Genomic DNA, 13,265 nt, shown 5'->3' on the forward strand with positions numbered 1-13,265 from the left:
GTTTGATCTGACACAATACCTAGCAAAGGAATGATGGCAATCAGAACCACATTGCAGGTTGTGAGATAGATAGAGCCTACGTTCTGAGATTACAACCCTGGGTCAGACCCCCACTCTGCCACTTTTTAGCTGAGTGACCATTGAGAAGTTCCTAAACTTCTCAGAGCCTTAGCTTCCTCACCTGTAAAAACAGTTAATAATACCTACATCCTAGGGTGGTGGTAAGGATTCGACTATGTTTATGAATTGTCAATGCTCAGGTCACACTCAAAAAATACGGTGTTTTATTTGTATTGGGTAAATATTGAAATTACAGAGGTTCTTCCTAGGCTTGTTGATAAAGGCACAGATTTGACTCAGTACAGGGTGATTTACTTGCTCATTCTTGAATGCAGATTTCTCGACATTCCTTTTCACTGTTGAATCTATTTCCTGAACCATTACAGCCACTGAACCAAAAGCGGGCACAGGAGTTGACCTGCTCGTCGTAATACCATCGAACCACATATTCACCACAGTTTCCTGGCTCTAGGGGTTCCAAACACCTAGGATCTGGAATGAGAAAAGGATAGCATGTTTTAGAGATTGTCTTTCACTGAAAAGTAAAAGCTTTATGAAGCTCATTCTCCATGTACACTAACACACCAACTTAAAAAAGATAGGGTTCTACGTTCAGGAAGTGTTCCTCAATACCCAAAATATTTCTTCCATCACTGGAATCATCACCATCAGATGTTCATTCCTTTGAAAACATAAAAGTCTTTGATCTTGATGAAACCCATGAGAAATGCATATTTCCCTGAAAGTATAATACTGTGAGCCTTCATTGGCTAATCTTCTTGTGTGGATTAGTTGATGAAAGAAAGACAGGACTTCTTCATTTACTTTGGACTTGATTGGAAATGAAGATATTTGGAATGAGGATGATTTTGGCCATCTGTACACATTCTCTCCCAGTTGGTTCACAGAAAGCACCACTATGATCACATATAATTTTATTATAGAATTTATTCCCTTTAAATTATAAAAAAGTAAAATAAAGGGTTCTCTTTTTCTTCAAATTATAGTACAGTTGATTTATAATATATTAACTTCAGGTGTACAGCATAATGATTCAGTGGTTTTGCAGCTTATACTTTATTATAAGTTATTACAAGACAATAGCTATAATTGCCTGTGCAATAAAGTATATCCTTGTTGCTTATCACTTTTACCCACAGCAGTTTATATCTGTTAATCCTATATCCCTAGTTTGTCTCTCTCTCCTTCCCTCTCCCCTTCGGTAACCACATATTTGTTTTCTATATCTGTGAGTCTATTTCTGTTTTGCATATATATTCATTTGTATAATTTTTTAGATTCCACATATAAGTGATACCATACAGTATTTGTCTTTCTTTGTCTGAATTATTTCACCAAGCCTGTTATTCTCTAGGTCTATCCATGTTGCTGCAAATGGCAGAATTTCATTTTTTTTATGGCTGAGTAGTATTCCATTGTATATATAGATAACAACTACTTGATCCAATCATCTTTTTGTGGCTTGCTTCCATGTCCTGGCTATTATAAATAGTATGGCTGTGAATACTGGGGTGCATGTATCTTTTGGAATTAATGTTTTTCCCCCCAAACATATACCCAGGAGTGGAACTGATGGGTCATATGTAGTTCTATTTTTAGTTATTTAAGGAACCTCCATCCTGTTTTCCACAGTAGTTGTGTGAATTTACAATCCCACCAATATTATAGAGGGTTTCCTTTTCTCCAATCCTCTCCAACATTTTATTATTTGTAGACTTTTGATAATAGCTATTCTGACAGGTATGAGGTGATATCTCATTGTAGTCTTGATTTTCATTTCTTTAATAATGAGGGGTTTGAGCATCTTTTCATGTGCTTGTTAGCCATCTGTATGTCTTCTTTGGAAAAATGTCTATACAAGTCTTCTGCTCATTTCTTGATTGGGTCATTTGATTTTTTTTAACATATCGAGTTGTATGAACTATTTGTGTATTTTGGAATATGAATCTCTTGTCAGCTGCATCATTTGTAAATATTTTCTCCCACTCAGTAGGTTATCTTTTTTTTTTCAGTAAGTTATCTTTTTGTTTTGTTTATGGTTTCCTTTGCTGTGCAAAAGCCTTTAATTACGTCTCATTTGTTTATTTTTGTTATTTCCTTTGCCTTAGGAGATTGATCCAAGAAAATTGCTACAACTTATGTCAAAGAGTGTTCTGTCCACATTCTATTTTAGGAGTTTTATGGTTTTAGGTCTTACATTTAGTTCTTTAAACAATTTTGAGTTTATTTTTGAATATGATATGGGGGGTGTTATAATCTCATTGTTGTATATATGGCTGTCCATTTTTCCTGGTACCCCTTGTTGAAGAGACTGTCTTTCTCCATTGTTTATTCTTGCCTTCTTTGTTGCACATTAATGGACCGTAGGTGTGTGGGTTTATTTCTAGGTGCTCTGTTTTGTTCCATTGATATATATGTCTGTTTTTGTGCCAACACTGCACTGTTAGGATCACTGTAGCTTTGTAGTATAGCCTGAACTCTAGAAGGGTTATACCACCAGCTTTTTTCTTTTTTCTAAAGATTGCTTTTTTTTCTCCTTCTTCTGTGGTTCCATATGAAGTTTAAGGTTACTTCTTCCAGTTTTGTGAGAAATGTCATGAGTATTTGGACAAAATTACATTAAATCTATAGATTGCTTTGGATAGTATGGCTATTTTAACAATATTAATTTTTCAAACACAAGAGCACAGGATATCTTTCCATTTCTTTGTATCATCTTCAGTTTCATTTATCACTGTTTTATAGTGTTCAGAGCATAAGTCCTTCACATACTTGGTTAAGTTTATTCCTAGATATTTTAGTATTTTTTATATATTTTTTCTCTTATAATATTTAAAATTTTTTAAATTGAAGTGTAGTTGATTTACAATGTGGTAGTTTCAGGTGTATAGCAAAGTGATTCACATATTATATGTGCATACACACACACATATATTTTTAAGCAAGCAAAGTCTTTAGTAAAGGAAAGCAAATAGCTCCCAGGGCTGTTTGGAGGGGGGAGAATAGCCCCCTTTTTCTATAGTCCTATAGGGGTTTTTATTCCTTAAGTATACACATACTTTTTTTCAGATTTTTTCCATTATAGATTATTGCAAGGTATTGAATATAGTTCCCTATACTATACAGTAGGTCCTTATTGGTTATTTCATATACAGTATTTCATATACATATGTTAATCCCAAACTCCTTATTTATCCTTCCCCTTCCCCTTTTTTCCTTTTGGTAATGATAAATTTATTTTTTAATGCAATTTTAAACAAGATTGTTTTTTCACTTTCAATTCTTATATTTCATTAGTAGTGTATAGAAACAACACATTTTTGTATATTAATTTTGTGTCCTATAACCTTGCTGAAATCATTTATTCTAATAGTTTTTGTATGGAGACCTTTAGGGTTCTCTATAAAAAGTATCATGTCATCTATAAAGAGTGAGAGTTTTACTTCTTCCCTTCTAAGTGGATACATTTTATTTCTTTTTCTTGTCTGATCATTTTTGGCTAGAACTTCCATACTGTGTTAAACAGAAGTGGCAAGAGTGAGCATCCTTGTCTTGTTCCTGAATTTAGTGGGAAGCCTTTCACATTTTCACCACTGAGTATTTCATCGGCTGTGGGTTTGTAATAAATGGCCATCTTATTCCTTGTTTTCCATTTCCTAGATACAGCAGATAATTGGCAGGTACCTCTTACCTTTATGCACCAATTTTTCTGGATCAAAGTTCAAAGTGGGCCTTGGAGTTCTGGTTTCCAGATCCTCTGCCTGATCCTCAGGGGGTGTGGGGGTAGGGATGGTCTCAGAAAAGGGAGTGGTGGCCAGGCTGGCAGTCCAGGTGGGCTCTGAAGGCTCATTCTCTCTGTTCTGGGCTCCTGGGACACTGACCTAGACAAAAAAAAATCACAGTTTTAAATCTGGTGATAGCAAGTCAAAAAGCTAGTTTGCTTTTGGGAATATTTAAAGAAAAGTTAAGCATTGCTGCTTCTCCCCAACTCTTTGATATTCATTATTTCAATAAAAGCTCAGGAAATGACATCTCTCCTCTACTTCAGGTATCCATGAACACCTAAGTTAAAGATTTTTCTAACAGTGTGGTACTGGTATCAAAACAGACAGTCAGACCAATGGAACAGAATAGAGAACCCAGAAATAAACCCTGACACCTATGGTCAATTAATCTTTGACAAGGAAGGCAAGAACATAAAATGGTAAAAAGAAAGTCTATTCAGCAAGCATTGCTGCGAAACCTGGACAGCTGCATGCAAAGCAATGAAACTAGAACACACCCTCACACTATGCACAAAAATACACTCCAAATGGCTGAAAGACTTAAATATACGACAGGACACCATCAAACGCCTAGAAGAAAACATAGGCAAAACACTCTCTGGCATCAACATCATGAATATTTTCTCAGGTCAGTCTCCCAAAGCAATCGAAATTAGAGCAAAAATAAACCCATGGGACCTCATCAAACTGAAAAGCTTTTGCACAGCAAAGGAAACCCAAAAGAAAACAAAAAGACAAGTTACAGAATGGGAGAAAACAGTTTCAAATGATGCAACCGACAAGGGCTTAATCTCTAGAATATATCAACAACTTATACAACCCAACAGCAAAAAAGCCAATCAATCAATGGAAAAATGGGCAAAAGACCTGAACAGACATTTCTCCAAAGAAGATAGACAGATGGCCAACAAACACATGAAAAAATGCTCAACATCGCTGGTTATAAGAGAAATGCAAGTCAAAACTACCATGAGATATCACCTCACACCAGTCAGAATGGCCATCATTAATAAATCCACAAATAACAAGTGCTGGAGGGGCTGTGGAGAAAAGGGAACCCTCCTACACTGTTGGTGGGAATGGAAACTGGTACAGCCTCTATGGAGAACAGTTTGGAGATACCTTAGAAATCTATACATAGAACTTCCATATGACCCCACAATCCCACTCTTGGGCATCTATCCGGACAAAACTCTCCTTAAAAGAGACACGTGCACCCGCATGTTCATTGCAGCACTATTCACAATAGCCAAGACATGGAAACAACCCAAATGTCCATCGACAGAGGATTGGATTCGGAAGAGGTGGTATATATACACAATGGAATACCACTCAGCCATAAAAAAGAATGACATAATGCCATTTGCAGCAACATGGATGGAGCTAGAGAATCTCATCCTGAGTGAAATGAGCCAGAAAGACCAAGACAAATACCATATGATATCACTTATAACTGGAATCTAATATCCAGCACAAATGAACATTTCCTCAGAAAAGAAACTCATGGACTTGGAGAAGAGACTTGTGGCTGCCTGATGGGAGGGGGAGGGAGTGGGAGGGATCAGGAGCTTGGGCTTATCAGACACAACTTAGAATAGATTTACAAGGAGATCCTGCTGAATAGCATTGAGAACTTTGTCTAGATACTCATGTTGCAACAGAAGAAAGGCTGGGGGAAAAATGTAATTGTAATGTATACATGTAAGGATAACCTGACCCCCTTGCTGTACAGTGGGAAAATAAAAAAAAATAAATAAAAAATAAATAAATAAAACCTCAGCTGTGTCTTTAAAAAAAAAAAAGATTTTTCTGACCACTTCAGGCTGGTGTATACACATAATGGGGAGGGACTAATTATCTCTATTACTCATGTATATGTATATTTACAATGACTAAATGATTATCAATAAATATTTACATTGGGTCTGGTTACCAGTCTATATAAAAGTCACTCAATTCAAACAGACTGGTGACTTTTCACTAACCCCAGATACAGCTTTTGGTACAAATGGAGTTAAAACTATGGGTCACTTGGAGTTCCTCTTTCTTTCAGAATGATCTTGTGTATATAGATGATAATTTAAATGTGAACTACTGTTATATTCATAGAACTACAGAATTTTAAGTTTAGGAAAAGTCTTTCTCAGTAACTCCTTTTCCACAAGGGACTCTAAAGGTCCAAGTAATTAATAGTCTAAAGCATCTCCTAAATTGTTGTTAAGCTAGTGGCAAAATCAGAAATGCCTGTTTTAGGAAAGAAATACTGGATGTGTGTGTGGTTTTTTTGTATGTTTGTTTTTGCTTACTTCATTTTAAGCAAAAAATAACTTAAAAGATTAGCTTGAATGAGGAGTAGATTATTTAAACAAAAAAAACCCAGTGGACCTTAGGCTACATTTAAGAAGTACAATCTGTCAGGTGAGAATGTTCCTTTAAAGGTTACTGGAGAAGATGGACTTAATAGATATTTATAGGACATTCCATCCTGAAGCAACATAATACACATTCTTCTCAAGTGCACATGGAACATTCTCTAAGATTGATCACACCCTGGGCTACAAATCCAGCCTTGGTAACTTTAGAAAATTGAAATCATGTCAAGCATTTTTTCTGACCACAATGCTATATGACTGGAAATCAACAACAAGAAAACAACTGCAAAAAACACAAACACATGGAGACTAAACAACATGCTACTAAACAACCGATGGATCACTGAAGAAATCAAAGAGGAAATTTAAAAATACCTAGAAGCAAATTACAACAAAGATACGACACTCCAAAACCTATGGGATGCAGCAAAAGCTGTTCTAAGAGGACAGTTTATACCAATACAAGCCCACCTCAGGAAACAAGAAAAAGCCCAAATCAACAAGCTACCTTTACATCTAAAGCAGCTCGAGAGAGAAGAACAGACAAGACCTAAAGTTAGTAGAAGGAATGGAATCATAAAGATCAGAGCAGAAATCAATGAAATAAAAACGAAGAAAACCATAGAAAGGATCAAAGAAACTGAAAGCTGGTTCTTTGAAAAGATCAACAAAATTGATAAACCCTTAGCCAGACTCATCAAGAAACAAAGAGAGAGGACTCAAATCAATAAAATGAGAAATGAAAAAGGAGAAGTAACAACGGACATCACAGAAATACAAAGGATCATAAGAGACTCCTACATGCAACTATATGCCAACAAAACGGAAAACCTAGAAGAAATGGACAAATTCTTAGAAAGGTACAATCTTCCAAGACTAAACCAAGATGAAATCGAAAAGATGAATGGACCAATCACAAGCACTGAAATTGAAACTGATTAAAAACTTCCAACACACAAAAGTTCAGGACCACATGGCTTCACAGGTGAATTCTAACAAACATTTGGAGAAGAGCTAACACCTATCCTTCTATATTCCAAAAAATTGCAGAGGAAGGGATACTCCCAAACTCACTCTATGAGGCCACCATCACCCTGACACCAAAACCAGCCAAAGATACCACAAAAAAGAAAACTACAGGTCAATTTCACTGATGAACATAGATGCAAAAATCCTCAACAAAATACTAGCAAACCACATCCAACAATACATTAAAAGGATTGTACATCATGATCAAGTGGGATGTATCCCAGGGATGCAAGGGTTCTTCAATATCTGCAAATCCATCAGTGTGATACAACACATTAACAAACTGAAGAATAAAAACCATGTGAGCCTCTCAATAGACGCAGAAAAAGCCTTTGACAACATCCAACACCCATTTCTGATAAAAACCTCTCAGAAAGTGGACATAGAGGGAACATCATAAAGGCCATTTAATGACACACCCAACATCATAAAGGCCTCAACATCATAAAGGCCATTTAATGACAAACCCACAGCTAATATCATTCTCAATGGTGAAAAGCTGAAAGAATTCCCGCTGAAATCAGGAACAAGACAAGGATGTCCACTCTCACCAGTACTATTCAACAGAGTTTTGGAAGTCCTAGCCACAGCAATCAGAGACGTAAAAGAAATAAAAGGAATCTAAATTGGAAAGGTAGAAGTAAAAATGTCACTATTTGCAGATGACATGATCCTATACCTAGAGAACCCTAAAGACTCTACCAGAAAACTGTTAGAGCTCATCCGTGAATTTGGCAAAGTCACAGGATACAAAGTTAATACACAGAAACGGACAGCATTTCTATACACTAACAATGAAAGATCAGAAAGAGAAATTAGGGAAGCAACTCTGTTTACCATCACATCCAAAAGAATAAAATACCTAGGAGTACACCTACCTAAAGAGACAACAGACTTGTACTCGGAAAACTATAAGACACTGATGAAAGAAATCAAAGATGACACAAGTAGATAGAAAGACATACCATGCTCTTGGATTGGAAGAGTCAATATTATCATTTTGGCTACCTGAGGCAATCTACAGATTCAATGCAATCCCTATCACATTATCAAGGACATTTTTCATAGAACTCGAACAAAATATTTTACAGTTTATTTGGAAGCACGAAAGACCCAGAATAGCTAAAGACATCCTGAAAAAGAAAAACGGAGCTGGAGGAATCAGGCTCCCTGACTTCAGACTATACTACAAAGCAACAGTCATCAAAACCATATGGTACTGACACAAAGACAGAAAAATAGATCAGTGGAATGGGAAAGAAAGCCCAGAATTAAACCCACACACCTACAGCCAACTAATCTATGACAAAGGAGGCAAGAATATACAATGGAGAAAGGACAAGTTCTTCAGTAAGTGGTGCTGGGAAACCTGGACAGCCACATGGAAAAGAAGGAAATTAGAACACTCCCTGACACCATACACAAAAATAAAATGGATTAAAGACCTAGATATAAGACCAGACACTATAAAACTCCCAGAGGAAAACATAGGCCAAACACTCTCTGACATAAATGACAGCAGCATCTTCTCTGATCCACCTCTTAGAGTAATGACAGTAGAAACAAAAATAAACAAATGGGACCTAAGAGAACTTCAAAGTTTCTGCACAGCAAAGGAAACCCTAAACAAAATGAAAAGAAAAAAACCCACAGAATGGGAGAAAATCTTTGCAAATGAATCGACAGACAAGGGATTAATCTCCAAAATTTATAAACACCTCCTACTGCTCAATACCAAAAAAAACAAACAGCCCCATCAAAAAATGGGCAGAAGATCTAAACAGACTGTTCTCCAAAGAAGACATATAGATGGCCAAAAGACCCATGAAAAGATGCTCAACATCACTCATTATTAGAGAAATGCAAATCAAAACCACTATGAGGTACCACGTTATACCAGCCAGAATGGCCATCATCAAAAAGTCTACACAAAATAAGTGCTAGAGAGGGTATGGTGAAACCCTATTACACTGTTGGTGGGATTTTAAATTGGTGCAACCATTGTGGAAAACAGTATGCAGATTCCTCAGAAAATGAAAAATGGAACTACCATTTGATCCAGTAATCCCATTCCTGGGCATCTATCCAGAGGAAACCATGAGTTGCAAAGACACATGTACTCCAATGTTCATTGCAGCACTATTTGCCAAGACCTGGAAACAACCTAAATGCCCATCGACATAGGAGTGGATCTAGGAGATGTGTTACATATACACAATGGAATATTACTCGGCCATTAAAAAGAACGAAATACCAGCATTTTTTTGCAACATGGATGGACCTAGAAATTATCATGCTAAGTGAAGTCAGCCATACAATGAGACACCAACATCAAATGCTCTCACTGACATGTGGAATCTGAAAAAAGGACACAATGAACTTCTTTGCAGAACAGATATTGACTCAGACTTTGAAAAACATATGGCTTCCAAAGGAGACAATTCGGGGGGGTGGGGAGATGCGCTGGGGTTGTGGGATGGAAATCCTATAAAATTGGATTGTGATGATCATTGCACAACTATAAATGTAATAAATTCATTGAGTAATTAAAAAAAAAAATTTACTGGGGAGTTCCCATTGTGACTCAGTGGGTTAAAAACCCACCTAGTATCCATGAGGATGCGGGTTTGATCCCTGGCCTCACTTGGTTGGGTTAAGGATCCAGCCTTAGTGCAAGCTTCTAGGTAGGTCAGATGTGGCTTGGATCTTGAATTGCTGTGGCTGTGGAGTAGGCCGGCAGCTATAGCTCCAATTCACCCCCTAGCCTGGGAACTTCCACATGCACAAGTACCACTTTAAAAAAAAAAAAAAGTTCACTGGGCAGCACACTTCTCTCTTAAAGGAATTAACTCAGCCTCTAAATTCTTCTTCACTACCTTAAGGCCTCAGAAGTTGTTATCTCTTGGAGTTTAGGAATACATGCTTTCTTTTTCAATCACATCATCATTTGGGAATTTTGATAACTAGAGCATTAAACCTCAGGTTCTAGAATAAATGAAATAATTTTTTTTTCATAAATAAGAACAATTTTATCGTTTGGCTCCGTGAGATTTCAGTTTATTTAAACAAATACATAATTGTTACAGTTTGCCATGTTTATAATTATTATAAAAGCAAACATGTTCATTGAAGGGCATTTAGAAAATCTGGACAAGCAACAAAAAGAAATTAGAAATCACAGTGATTCCACCTCCCAGAAATAAACCAGGTGGTTTCTTTTACGTGCATATATTAAAAATACATACATACATACATACATACATACTGTATGTTTGGTTTTCTGGGCTTTTTTAAATTTAATGTGGTTCCAAATACTTTATTGTGACTCTATAAAACCATTTTGAATATAGAATATATATAACTATGATGGCCTTTTTTAAACATTTAGTTTATTCACTTTTTTTTGTCTTGTTGGAAACCACATGTCTGATTCTGATCAAAGAACACACAGATTTAAGCCTTTTGAGACAAACTTCTCTCCAAAAAAGTTTTACCAGCTTGTACTCCCACTAATATCTTTCCTTAAACAATCACCATTTATGATACATTATGATTGGAAAGAGAGAAGAAGTTGGATGGTGAAAAGTTCCTCAACTCATCTACGTCTTCCGCCTTCTCCACACGTTGCTAACCCTGCCTCACACCTCTCCCGGAATACCTTTCAGTTCCTCCTGGCCTTCATTCTGCCTCAGGCTGCCAACCTTCCCACCTCTGCCCAGGAAAAGTTCTCTTTCCTGATAACCCAGTCAGTACTAATGCTCCCCTTCTAGAAGGTGCATGGTTAAACTTTAATCCTCTCCTCTCCTTTATTTCTTGTTTTGCAACGTGCACTTCCCTGATAAGCCATGCCACATTTCTCTTTTTCTTTTCCTGCTTTTTCTTCCTTATTTAAAATCTGGAGAGCATGGGAGAGTAAATACTTGCCACGGATAAATTCAGAAGGGGTAAGAGAAAGACAGAGAGAGAGGGGACTGGGGCCACTTTGGACTCATTACTCTTCTAGGCTTTAATGTCATCATTTTAAAATAGGAAATGATTAGACCCTAACATACTTTCCAACTCTGAAACTGTAATTTAAGCAGCCCCCAACTTTACTGCTAAAATATACACCAAATACATGACAGTGGCTGCTTCTAGAGGGAGGAGGAAGAGAAAGAGACTCTGAAGAAAAACGGCAGGGACTTTAAGAGTGATGAATAAATGGAAACACCAGTTATGTCTGGGTGGTGGGCACCCTGCTGTTTGTTATATGCATTCTCTGTATTTTTTTTTTTTAAATAAATCTTAAACCTAAACACAACAGGCTGCCTATCAGCTCTGCACATTTTTGCTCCCACCTCACTGGTCCACCACAATGGTCCCCACTCCAAGCACAGCTTACACAGTAAGATAGGGAAGAGGAACTAGGGGCGCATGTGGGACCTCTGCCAGGAGGCCAGGGCTGCTTCGTGTAGCTGGACAAGCACATGTGTTGTTGTCAGTCCCTTTCAATCTTAGAGCAGATCTTTAAGGAGAGGAAAATAGATTTCCAGCATCATCCAATAATGTGAATAGAAGGTATAACCTAAAGGAGGACTGCTAGCCAGGTGCCAGAAAATTCCAGAAGGTCCTTTGGTTTTTGATTTCCAAATATTCTCCTTGTAGCTCAGTACCCAGAACCCAGACAAGCCCTTCAGACCTGAGCTACTGGCTTGTCTGGGTGAATGCAAATGATCATGTGCATGACCCCATGTGCTCAGACTTGGCCTTTCCCATCTGTGCAGGTCCACGTTTCTCCCACCTGGCTATGGGCACTCTGCTTCTGCCTGGCTCCACTGCCAGCACCTATCAGGTTCTGACCTTGATTGACTCTTCCCAGGTGATAACACTTCTTTGCCAGGTCTCTTAGTATTCAAGCACTTAAACTGAATGCTCTCTATTTGCATTTAAGGTTGCGGAGGACTGCAGGAACACCTCGAGTTTAGGCTGCATCAACCTTGATCAGCTACAGCTTTCCTAGAGGTAAACCACAGGATTTTATTCTGTTTAACCCTCTCATTCACTAATATAATATCCTCCATTCTGGACTGCCCAGTAAAGGTTTTTGACTGATCTAATCACAAGCTTTTACAAAAGGAAGAATATTGTGATAATAATTCCCTATTCTACAAATGAGGGAACAGAAACCTTAAGAAATAGGTGAGTCACCTAAATGTCAAATGGTTATCAGATCTCATTTCTAAGATGTCATTCAGGGTGAGATACACTATAAATTTTAAGTCTAAAGAAAGACCACGGCATACTAAATGGATGCATCCCAATCCCTAAAATGATAAACTAGGAAAAGTATAAACTTTGGAGACAAGGAAATAAAGGATTTAGCTTCAGCATTGGGGCTACAAGCCGAGTTTCCTGACATCCAAATCTGGGATATTTTTTCTCGATCAGTTTGCAATATGTTATTTATTTATTTATTTATTTTTGTCTCCATAGAAAAGGAACTCTCCTAAGGCTAATAAATCTACGATTAGCCATATATGATCCTTACACAGATACTTCCCCAGAAATACTAATTATTAGTGGTTATGCCAGGTTTTATCAAGAAGAATTTGAGTGTTTTTGACTACCACAATCAGAGAGCAATAGTTTTATTTTATAAACAAATACTTGTGGTTTGACCAATATAGCCATATCTGTATATGTGGCTTAGTTGAGGCCACTTAAAATATTTAGGTCTGATTTCAGGAAATCAACTTAATTTTCATGGCAGTGGAGAAACTAAACTAATATCAGGCATAGTCCCAAATCTTTCAAAAGCTTAAAAAGTTTTGAAAGTATTGATTATGTCCTTTGGTAGGCTACTTCATTCAATAGTGAGTATAACATGATTGAGTAACCTATAAAATTTATTTGAATAGGATATAGGAAGAAAATACAGATGTATTTAAATATTTATGTATTTTTCCTACTCTGTCATGGATGCTTTATACCAAGTTAAAGTATATGCCATGGTGTTAAT

General features: G+C 37.0%; 1 protein-coding gene across 2 annotated transcripts in view; it reads right to left on the minus strand.

Moving 5' to 3' along the window:
• Positions 1-261: 261 nt before the first annotated feature.
• COL28A1 (collagen type XXVIII alpha 1 chain) overlaps positions 262-13,265 on the minus strand; it is a 166,216-nt gene continuing 153,212 nt past the window's right edge. For both annotated transcript variants that reach the window (XM_047753700.1, XM_047753699.1), the window contains exons 34-35: positions 3,773-3,962; positions 262-552 (exon numbers count right to left, since the gene is read on the minus strand). In XM_047753700.1, coding sequence (XP_047609656.1) covers positions 380-552; positions 3,773-3,962 — 363 coding nt within the window. In that variant the 3' untranslated portion in view covers positions 262-379. The remainder of the gene's footprint in view (positions 553-3,772; positions 3,963-13,265) is intronic.

The sequence above is a fragment of the Phacochoerus africanus genome, chromosome 11 (assembly GCF_016906955.1).
Source record: "Phacochoerus africanus isolate WHEZ1 chromosome 11, ROS_Pafr_v1, whole genome shotgun sequence".
NCBI lineage: Eukaryota > Metazoa > Chordata > Mammalia > Artiodactyla > Suidae > Phacochoerus > Phacochoerus africanus.